Raw genomic sequence first — 12,023 nt, 5'->3', positions numbered from 1 at the left:
CATGTGATGATAGATTTAATTTTATTAATAATCAGTTAATACGCAGAATACGCATAATATAATACGTATTTCAAAAATTTCAATCTTAAAATACATTATCTATGATATTTTTACTCTAAGAATGTATAAACGCCACGTTGAGGTATGTTTATAAAATTTTTTTTCATCCAATGTGTTTTAATCATAATTTCAAAGTTAAAGTGACAATAGTTTCTGGTAACGAATTTAATGTTATTAATACTTTGCTTATAAATTACCTATTCCCAGTTTATTTGTAACTATTATAACAAATAATTGAAAAAATGTTGAATTTAGGCTATTGATTTGCTGTACTGTATATATTTAATGAGTTACTGTAACGGGTATGTAAAATTTAAATTCAATGATATATTATTGTACACGGAAAATAATTTTAAATGAAAGTGGTCTGTATAAATATATATATATTGCTATTAAAGTAATGTATTTTACTTTTATACAGTATTAGTAATACCATAGGTTGAATTTATTTTTGTGATGTGATTGAATTTTAAATTGTTATTATGCGTATACAATATTATTTTCATAAACAAATTTTTTTAAAAGCTAAACATTAAAATTACTATAAATGACTAATAATTACGTTTTAATTTTTATACTTAAGTGTATTAGTATTAAGTAATAATGATAAATAAATTTGATTTAATAATTATAGTATCTATAATTATTTGGGAAGTATTTTATACTATGTCATTACAATGATAACTGAATAATAGTTGAATATATTTTAAACTTGTTTTTACAAAAATAGTGTACGTGACATATTTTTATAAAAAAGTTACTGATTAGTGACGATTGCTTAAATGTTTCTTTATGTTACACGATGACACAAAGGTTATTTTTATTATTTTACCGAACAACTCTCTGATATAAAAACTATAAAAACAGTATATTTTCAATGTGTAGATGAAAACATTACGTATTAGTACCGTCAGTGCAATTCGTATCGTCGATTTATTTTTCTTATTTTATTTTTTTTTTTTATTAAAACGTTATTTGAAAAATAGAATCGCTTAAGTAAAAAAATTAAAATATCTAAATTGTTGTGATAAAAGGACAAATCTAGTAATTCGGTTCAGAAAGGTATGTGTTAATATTTATTTTAATTAAACACTTAATACATAAATTAAATTATTCGGTATAAATTATCTACGTGCTTAATTAAAGACTAATATAATATTATACCTGATACCTTGTGTTGCAACGTAAAACTTATTAGCTCTAAAGCCTAGAGAAGTTGGAGATTTCTTTTAGTACAAAGGTTTAGTTATTAAATATTGATGCTAAAAGTTAATTATAATAATTGTTTTATTATTTATAACATATCATATTGTAACATACCTGTAAAATATTAATATACGTATATATTTTATCAAAATATCTACAGTGAGCAAAATTAAGTAAATATTAGTAAAAATGTTTGAAACTATTATTATTATGACATTTTATAAATTCAAAAGAAAATAATTGGTTTATAGTATTCACCTTTTTATGTTTACTTTTACTCAAATTCAAAAATTATTTTTTGTGTTGTATGTGTTTCTCAAGTATATACGACTAGTATACTTAATTACTCGTTAAAAATTTCATCTTTTATAATTAGATTCAACATGTATTTTATTGGTTATTTAATACTTGGTATAATGATCAAAATTTTTAAAAAAGAACTTTTTGTTAGTTTTATTAAAATAATGGAACATGTATTGTTCAGTAAAAAATTAAAAATATTAATTTATAAGTAAAGTGGTAGAAGAAAGTCAAACAATTATTTATCTGTGATGGCCAGAATATTGTTGAGATGAAAACCGTTAACCAATATAATGTAATAAAAATATTTATTTAAAGTCAAAAAATATTAGCAATAACTATTTGAAACCATAATTATTATGATTAATTATAAATACCTACAAAAGATAATTGATTTAACTCTTTGTATACTTTATAATATTTGCAAGTGCATATTTTATTGTTTACTAAAAAAATTAAAATAGTAATGTTCATTTTTAAGTTATTAGAATTAGAATATTTTATGATATGATTGCAGTATAAACCTGTACGTTCATATTACAGCTATATCATAAAATAAGTAGTATAATATGGGTGATATACGATTGCGAATGAAGTATTTCCTATAACACGATTTTATGTTAATCAATTATAAATGTTTAAATAATAATTTTTTAAATAATTAAATAGTAGAGTATAAGGGTATTCTGCTATTACGCTATCAAAACAATTTATATAAATCTATGGCCAAAAAAGATAAATCCTAAATTGAATCAACATTAATATATTTTAATAATTATAATTAATAAGATCCACAAAGATCTAATTTTATACTTTTTTAAAAAGAAAAAAAAAGTAGAAAAACATTTTAAAAACTATTATTTTTATTTTTTTCAGTTTATATATTATGTAACAGTATATTAATATTTATACTCCAAAATTATTGTAATTAATCAAAATTTTAAACATATATTATTTTATATAATTTTATTTTAGTTTGTAACGTAGCTATAATCTAAAATAGTATTATTAATATCGAATAGTTTTTATTTAAAAAAAAAATTAATTGAATTCTCAAACAAAATAAAATATACTCAGAAAATATAAAATTAGCAACGTAGCCTATAAAAACGATCGCAATCGTTCGTTTTTCAGCTAAAAAAACAAATTTTTTGATAAGCGATATTCGTTCGCAATCATGTTATAAAAAAAGGTAAAACGTTTGCAATCGTGTTGTACCCTCATAATATAATAATGCGTATATTCGTATAGATTGTATTTTAACAATTATATCAAGTGCTGATAAAAACATTATTTTTATTTTTCATTTAGCACCTATAAATACATACGTATTAAATATTATTAGTGGAGTATTTTAATTTATGTGGTACATTTTTAGATCACTCATTTTCCGTTAATCGTTGAATGTTTATTTCGTAATAGTTATTAGGATTCATTTGATAACTTCACATATTTATTATTTTCAAATTGTTATCTATTTTCACATGAATCACAGCTAAAAATAAATATTTCAAATATTTGGAGTTTTAGATGCTGAGCGCACTGAAGAATGTATTGATTTTACAATGATGTGTGTTTTTTCTGTCTGTTATTATGTTGATATATCATATGTGGTAGTAAAAATTCGATTTTAAGATTTTGAGGTGGTTTTTGGTAGCAATTGAATCTAATTTGTTCTTTATGGAGTCAAAAGTAAAAAAAATTCAATATTTTTTTAATTAAAAAAAAAATCAAAAAAAATTAAGTAAAAATGGAAACTTTTATACTAGACCAGTTTTTGATAAAATGTATTTCTTTGTTTTATTATAATTCAAAAATAAAAAATGATAAAAAAGATGTTCATTAGATGTTTATATTATCATTTTTTTATATTGTATAATTTTAAAAATATTTTGATTCTATAAATGTCGGTGAAAAGTTATTTTCTGGGGTCTAAATCTTTGAAAGTTTAATACTAGATTTCACTCAACTTATTCTCATAATGTATAAAAATTATAAAATATAGATCTATTTTTTTTTGCATTTTAAGTTCAAATTTTTATAAAACTCGTCGAAATCACAAAAATAAACATGCTGTAAGTATATTTTAGTAAACTCTAAAATAAAATTTAAATTTGTATAACTTAAGTATTACAATTCATATGTTCCTCATAAATATTTCATTCTAGAACCAAAAGATCTACAATAAAGATTATATAAATTATAATAATATTATTATAACGGTTAAATACTAATAATATAATAAATGTAATGTTTTCAGAAAAAACCTTAACTTAATTTAATACTAAAAATAAAATAAATGACTTCAATAAGTATATAAAAAAAAAAATTATCACTTATTGGTATAATCGGCTTAAAATCATTTTTCGTGTTTAATGAATCTATCATTAAATTCAAATTTAATATATTTATTATAATGACCCACTTGATACCTAGTATATAGTAAAGTGATACCCATATACTTACCCCTTTTTAATTTTTAAATAAAATCTTATATCAAGTTTTAATTTTAAAAAAAACATTCAACTTATAATATATAAAAGAAATGTTATTATTTGTGTATGATACTAAATTCACTTAGAATGTCATTGATGATTAGATCAAGGAATTTCATGTATTTACATATTATTTTTAGTTAACTTAATCGTATGTTTGTGTACATATTAATACATTTCACTACATTTGTGATTAAATACTCAAATCTTTTAATGCACATTTTTGGGTTTAAAATTCATATTTTTGGTGATTTTAATAAAATATTTTAAATTTTTAGTGCATATTTTGATAGTTTATCGAAAATTAAGCACTTCAGTAAATATATTTCATGAATTAAGATCAACAATTATATTAAAATGTGAATTAGTTATAAAGACGATAAAGATTATTTTTGTGTAAACATTTGGTTAGTGGATAAATTATATTAAATCTGTATTGACTATATTGTTGTTTTCTCATACATAAATATGTATAGCATATTAAATAAAGGAAAATAATTAAAATAAATTAAATTTTTATAGAAAAAAAGGAATTTTTTTAAGTGTATATTTTTAAATACATATTTTACGATTTTTTAGTGTACAAAAATCCTTGCTATATTTATGATATTTTGAGTATTGAAATAATAAATAAATAGTTAAGTATTAGAAGTATTTATAATAAAGATAATAAATTATAAATTATAAATGATTTATTTTTTTGCAAACATTAGTAACGATATTTTTTAATAATATTGTTGATGAAAAAACATATCATGAAATATACTTAATAATATAGGCTGACCGTCTTCGCTCGTAATCATTTTTTGTATATAATGATTACATCATTAAATTCAAATTGAATACATCTATTATAGTGACCTGATCGACTCCTAATGTATATATAAGAACAGTGCCTACTAGCTTAACATTTTAGTACCTACTTTATTTCACGGTTAGTTAAATTATTTAAATAATTTCCTAAATTGAATAGTTTTTGTAGGAATTTATTACCAAACAAGATAATAATAAACTTAATGGCTCCGGGTGCATTGCAACAGAACCCAATGATTTCCTCAATGAATAAATCGCAGTTAAGTTCGGTGTTCAATAAAAACGATGTTCGGGCGAGTCTGACTTCCGATGATGCTGTCATTACTCATCAAGTAATCTTCTGATATATATATATATATATATAAAGTATTTATTAGACATAACTTTCTTTGAAATAGACTATTTTGCTAACTTTGTACATACACTGTTGGTGTTGTTTACACAGATCGATTTTTCTCCCGATAACGGCGAATCATCACCTCACATAATAATAAATCACCCGGAAACTAGAAGTGGCAACTCAAAGAAAAAAGTTAATGATCTAGACATGATGCAAGGTATTATGCAGCCAAAATATGTAGAAAACATGTTACAATGGTATTTGCTGTACGTAGAAAACGCTGCTAAAAGTCTCTTTATCGGAAAGTATACTAACGTCCAGGAATCGACTGTGCTTACACAATTGTTCTACTTGATTAGAAATTCATGGACATTGCCGACTCATGAGGTCGGGTATGCGTTATGTAACAGGTTCCGAGATTGTGGTGGAACGGATTTTCTATTAAAAAACTGCGTATCCGAAGATCCGATACTCCAATTTTTTAGTACTAGACTTTTGGTTGAATGCCTGAACTCAGAAAATCGTGACTACATGATTAAAAATGGTCTAATTCAAATCAAGTACGTGATACTCAAGTTTAAGTGTCAAGAAAAGAAGACAGCTGATCAATCGAAAGTCATTACTGGTAATATTATTATGAGCGAATTTATATTTTAATCTCCATTTTGAATTTTGCTCCTAACTTATAAATAGATAAAATTTAAAAGTAATAAAAAAAATTATAATATGGCCGTGTCTACATCAGCACTGTATAAGGTTAAGTACACGAATTAAATTTAAATCGTAAATTTTAAGTTTTAAATCACTCATTATTATATTTATACGTACATGCATATAAAATATTGATATTCTGTAACTTTAGAATCTGAGCAGAGCAATGAATGTATATTAATTTTACAATGATCAATGAAGTTTGCTATTTTTTTCATTTTAATGTTAGTTTTCGGTAGGGCCCGGATTTATATATGCTCTAAAAACCTCAGAAATACGCATTATAAAATATGAATTTATGCTCTTATTTTATAGATAATCCTATAAAATAAAAAATATGCAAAAACATCGATTAAAAAAAGTCTTTTATTTTCATTTAATATAAATAAATAAAATGGAATGAAGTTACGCACACTCGAATTACGACAAACACGACGAATGTATAATTCACTAAAATCTACTCAATAACAGATTACTACTTGTCCCGATAGGTCTCAGATAGGATAAGAAAGCGACTTCGTCAAATTACAAGGACTATAAATAAACTATAAATACGTTATTTTAATTAAAAAAAGAAAAATATTACATATTATGAATTTAAAAATCATATATACGTATACAATAAAAAAGCCGTAAAATACAGAAATATGCAAAAATATACAAAACAAAACTTTATAATTAAGATCTATTAACTACAAATCAAACTTATAGCTTACTTAGCTATTTTTTAGACTGTTCAGAAAAAAATATGTGAAATTGTAAATTTTACTCAAAATTTCATATAAGTTTTTTTTTTATATATATAAAAATATTTGAAACAAATAATTTAGGAATTTTAAGTCCAAATGTTTAAAAATCTCGACAAAATCATGAAAGTTTTTAAATTACAAATATTTTATAAAAAAATATTTATAAAATTTTCAATTTTTATGGCTAATAGGTGTTAAAATTAATACAATATTTAAAGATATTTCATACTGGAACTAAAAATTCTATAAAATATACAAATACGAGTACTATTATTGTTTGTCCAGCCATTACATTATTTAACCATGCTAATTACTTAGTTCAAAAATATTCATTAAGATTATTCGTGAGAACTTAAAACTTTTACGTAGGTGTATTATGAATTTAACTATATTATGTAATGATATTTTAAAAATATGTAGATTAATTTTAAGATATTATCTGTTTTTACTACGAACCTATTCATACTATTTTATGGTAACGTAGTATTAACTCAAAAGTTAAGAACAATAATAAACATTATTTAATAATTAAACACTGATTTTATAATAAAGATTATGTTTTCAGAAACAAATTATGTGTCAACCTACTATAATGCTAATAGTCATATAAATTACTTTAATAGTTATACAAAATGACGTATTATGAAATATATTCGGTGATATAAGTTGATAGACTCTCGCCATTCAGAATCGTTTTTTATATAAAATTATGTATTACATCCATTAACTGTAACCCACTAAACCTACTATACAGCATATAATTTTTTTAATCTTTTTAATTATTAGTAATAGTTTTATTAAAAGCAATTATGATGTTTATTTAGGTTTACTCGCAAAATTATTTGAACACAGTGAAGAGATGTGTATGGTTATAATCGAATGGGGAGGTCTAGAGATACTTCTGAAAGAATGCCAGAGTCAAGATACCACGACTTTACAAAATTGTGCCTGTGCATTGGCAAACTTATCACTGTATGGTGATTCCATGATTCACAAGCTTATGATCCATCATCACGCACATACCTGGCTGTTCACGTTGGCGTTCAATGCAGACGATAGCGTTAAGTATTATGCTTTACTGGCTGCGGCTGTTTTAATAACTGATAAGGATATTAAGACGGCCATGAACAATTGTGATACCCTGGATTTGATCGATCCTTTTATCGCTACACATTTTCCGACGGATTTTGTTAGAATCGATATGATGCTTGGCCAATTTCAAGATCAAGGCCAAGATTGGCTGCAACGGCTTGTTCCAGTTTTGAGCTGCGACCGTCGTGAAGCATGCACTTTAGCTGCTTTCCATTTTTGCGCGATAGCTTATCTCCAAAGTCAGTGTCCCTACAGTAAGGTCGCTGAAACTTTCAGAATGATCGGCGCTGTTGCACCACTGAAGAAATTGGTTGTTTCTCTCAATAATGTAACATCTGCGTTAGCGGCACAAGCGTTGCAGTGGATTGGTGAACAAGTGCCACGATCACTCAGCCAAGAAGTGCCACAGTGGACAGTTACAGATGTTCTCCAGTGGATCAAGAGTGTTGGATTTGGTGAATGTGCAGAAATATTACCAGACAATCAGATGAATGGCGATTGGTTATTAAAGTTGACCGAGGAATGCCTAAAAAAACGCTTCAAGATGCAAAACGGAATTACGCGAAAAAGGTTTGTATAGGAATTTTAAAATTCTTAGCCACAGTAAAAACGCTTTAAACTAAATTTTTATGCTTGTGTGAAAAAATAAATAGCATATCCAATTAAACAATTTATTATATTTTTGGGTTAAAATCTGTTTTTAAAATTGTATTACTTTTAGGTAAGTTCTTGGAAATATTATAAGATATAATGTATATTTAATATGTTTATCGTATACAAATAAATCAACGCATTGTGTGATGGGTGCATTATAAAATGAATGTTCACTAAAAATAAACATTAATTTACTTTTTAGTTAGAACACAAATTCATGGTGTTTATGTTTTTAATTTTATAATTCATCATAAGTTACATATGCTTTTTATATGAGAGTTTTATTAGGTATTGAATTATAGCTAATTTATTTAGTATTGAATTTAATTGATATTATTGATCAGCCCATTTTTTTTTTATTTATTTGTTTTTATTACAAATTGATAATATCATTGAAGATATCGACTACCGAGATTAAATTATTTTAGATAAAAATAATTTATTAAAATGAATCATATTATTATTATAAATTCAATAAACAAATATTTGAAATTTATTTTATACCAATGAAATTTTAAGTTTAAAAAAAGGTTAAAAGTAAAAAATTGCAAAGTGAAATATTCTATACTCCTAAACCTATTTAGATATATCTCAATGGCTTAGAGTAGTATACATATATAATATGTATTAAACATTTTACAATTAATAATAACATTGACATAATGTACGTATTTTGTTGCAATGTTATGTTGTCATTCACAGATCAAAATTCATAATTATATATTTTAGGTATCATTATTTTTTTTCGTGTTCGAGTATTTCACATCATCAGTGTGAAATTAAAAATATTTTTAGATTAGTTAATATTTATTATTACAATACATTATATTTCGTATTCATTATTTTTAATTCTAGATTTATGAGAGAATTACACAAGTTAAAACAATTAGCCGATTATAGCTGTAAAGATCCTACCAATTTAAACTCGTTTTTACAATCGATAAAGCCAGAGTTTTCTGTTTATACGTATTCAATGTTGAATGCTGGAGTTGACAAATATTCTATCAGGTTAGATATTTAGGAGTTATTATTATTCTTCAAAAATAAAAGTACAATTCTTTTGGTTATGTTCATTAATATTATTTCTTGTTAATTACATTTAATGATTAAAATTATTACTTTATTTTTTACATTTTAGTGTATTAATGCACGATGGATGATATTATGTCTTAGGTCTTTAACAGATGATCAACTCGCATGTGAATGCAGAATCTCAAACAGCTTTCACCGTAGCATTATACTAAACTTTATAAAGGGTAAACGTTGACATATTAACTTTAAAATCAATAACTTTGAAGTTGATTCAAGAGAAGTGAAAATAATAAACAATATTTTGTCGCGTGCAAAAAGTAAAAATGCGCGCTGAAAGATATATGTATATTTTCTTGACTTCAGGATCTTGATGGATTTCAAGTATTATATCAAATATAGTATGTTAAATTTATCATGATAAGTTACAATTATTTATGTTAATCTAAACACATTAATATTTCAATAAAATATGTTGTTTAGGTGATATATACTTTATTATGTATTGAATAATAAAAAAAAGTTATAACGCTCTGAACGTTTTTTTTTTTTACCATAAAAATTGACAACTGTATTTTATTTAACAAAATAAATAATTATGATAACATTATATAAAATTATACCAATAATAGTAGATAAAATGAAGGATAAAACATTTCAAAATAGAATTAATTTAATTTAATCTCAACACTAATCATTTAAAATAGTTTAATACGAAAACCTTTTGATTGAGATTAAAGTTCTAAAAAAGTATTGTTAGACCAAGATATTAAAAAAAGTTATTATATCATAAGAAAAAAATAGATATTATGTTAATATACAAGTATTAATAAAAATGTATATTTTAGGTTTAATGTACTTAGGTGATGAAAATTGTAGTTATAAAGTCAACCAGTGTATACAAAAATTAATTATGTGATAAATAAATAGATTAATATCACATGTAGTGGATAATAGTTAAAATATACTATACATGTTGAGAAAATATTAAGATATAGTTAATTATTAAAATTTTAATAAATAAATAAACAATATAACATAAATAATTTATTTGTAGGTTCTTCCATGTATAATTGTTATTTAATACCGATTTTACTAAACATTAAGAAACAACAACAATTCAAATACAATTAATTACATTTAATTTATAAATAATCCTGATGCAAAACTGAAGTAAGTGGTTGACATGTTTATGGTCCTATAAAGCAGGCTTTAATGAATGTCGTGCTGCTTAAAAGTAATAAAATAAGGATACGTCGTAAGCGTCCAAAATTCATGCACTTTCATACGTACACGAACATTAATATAAATCTATGATATGGTGTGTAGAAACGAAAATAAGCGAGTGAACTGGCTTTTCTTGTCGACAGTACATCATACATGATACTTCGTCCAGTCTTGTGCAGTATTCAAACATGGAGACTGGAGATTCAATGGGTCATGTTGTTGTGTTTCGCAGTAGCTATAGTAGTAGGGTTGGAGATTAGTATAGTTTAAAATTCAAATTGTTAAGTTGAAATTGTCTACTTTTTAAAGTTATTAAATTATCAATCTATATAAATTATAAATATATTGAATAACCAATTTATAAGTTTAACATATGCCATATATATATTTACAATATACGTATACTAATTATTGGCTTATATATCAAAGAACACTCATTTTTTTTCAAAATTTACTAACGTTTAAAAAGAAATGTATGCTTAAATTTTAGTCACTTAGACTTAAAATACGAGTATATATAATTTATTAATTACTAGTCCGAAATTCAATACTTATATATCGAAATACACCAAAAAATATTATGCTTCGAATATTAAATTAAAAATGTATATTATCTTCCAAAAAAGTAAAAAGAAAACTCAAAAAATTATTTTTTTTTTTATTTTGATTGGAAATTTTATGAAAATAATATTTTTATAAATGCTTTTAAATAATGAGTATTATTTGATAAAAGAATCATCCCGTATTAAATATTTATGAAATATAATGTGACAAATAAATAAGTATTTTTAGTATAATTTTAATGAGTAAGTTCATATTTTTAAATAAATAAAATACAGAGATATAATTATGTAGATGCTGGCACGAAGCTAGGTTCTAGAAAATAAAACATAGGTATATATTGATAAATATATCACTTTTTATTTACTTTTAAGAAGTTTTGTAATGTCCTTAGTTAGTGTCCTTATTTGTTCATTAATTTCTCCTCTACATTAAATAGCTCTAGATACAGCTATATAAGGTATATTTTAAATTATATTTTTAAGATTACATTATATAATGATATGAATAAGTTGATACCATCATTTTTTAAATTAATTTATTAAAAGTACGGATAGATATCTTATGAGCAATTTTATATTAATAATATTACTGATGTATCTTGAATTAACAAAAACGAAAATGAGAAAATATTCAAATAAAAAAAATACTAATAATAACAAAAAAATGATTCTACATTAAAGTTTGGGAACTTTTTCGTTGGAAAGAGCCATTTTTAAAATCACAAAACTATAGCCACACAAGTTTAAACATTTTTTTTTTTGTCGGAGAGGGGTAGATAAAATT

At 23.6% G+C, this 12,023-nt stretch overlaps 1 protein-coding gene across 5 annotated transcripts; it reads left to right on the top strand.

Moving 5' to 3' along the window:
- The first annotated feature begins 328 nt into the window (after positions 1-328).
- Positions 329-9,898, top strand: LOC112590937 (sterile alpha and TIR motif-containing protein 1-like). 5 transcript variants are annotated; one of them, XM_025334559.1, is made up of 7 exons: positions 345-362; positions 5,035-5,206; positions 5,320-5,431; positions 5,489-5,839; positions 7,499-8,336; positions 9,276-9,428; positions 9,594-9,898. In XM_025334559.1, exons 1-7 carry the CDS (start codon positions 346-348, stop codon positions 9,685-9,687), a joined length of 1,737 nt encoding a protein of 578 aa, XP_025190344.1. In that variant the 5' UTR covers position 345; the 3' UTR covers positions 9,688-9,898. The 5 variants fall into 5 exon arrangements, with proteins under 5 accessions (XP_025190341.1, XP_025190344.1, XP_025190365.1 ...); XM_025334556.1 differs by having other exon boundaries at positions 329-362; positions 5,044-5,206; positions 5,320-5,839; XM_025334580.1 differs by having other exon boundaries at positions 5,320-5,839; positions 9,559-9,649.
- The last annotated feature ends 2,125 nt before the right edge of the window (positions 9,899-12,023 follow it).

The sequence above is a fragment of the Melanaphis sacchari genome, unplaced genomic scaffold, assembly GCF_002803265.2.
Source record: "Melanaphis sacchari strain LSU unplaced genomic scaffold, SCAv2.0 Contig0_pilon_pilon, whole genome shotgun sequence".
NCBI classification, from domain to species: domain Eukaryota; kingdom Metazoa; phylum Arthropoda; class Insecta; order Hemiptera; family Aphididae; genus Melanaphis; species Melanaphis sacchari.
Note: the sequence above shows the minus strand (reverse complement) of the source record. Positions and strands in the feature narration are given on the sequence as shown.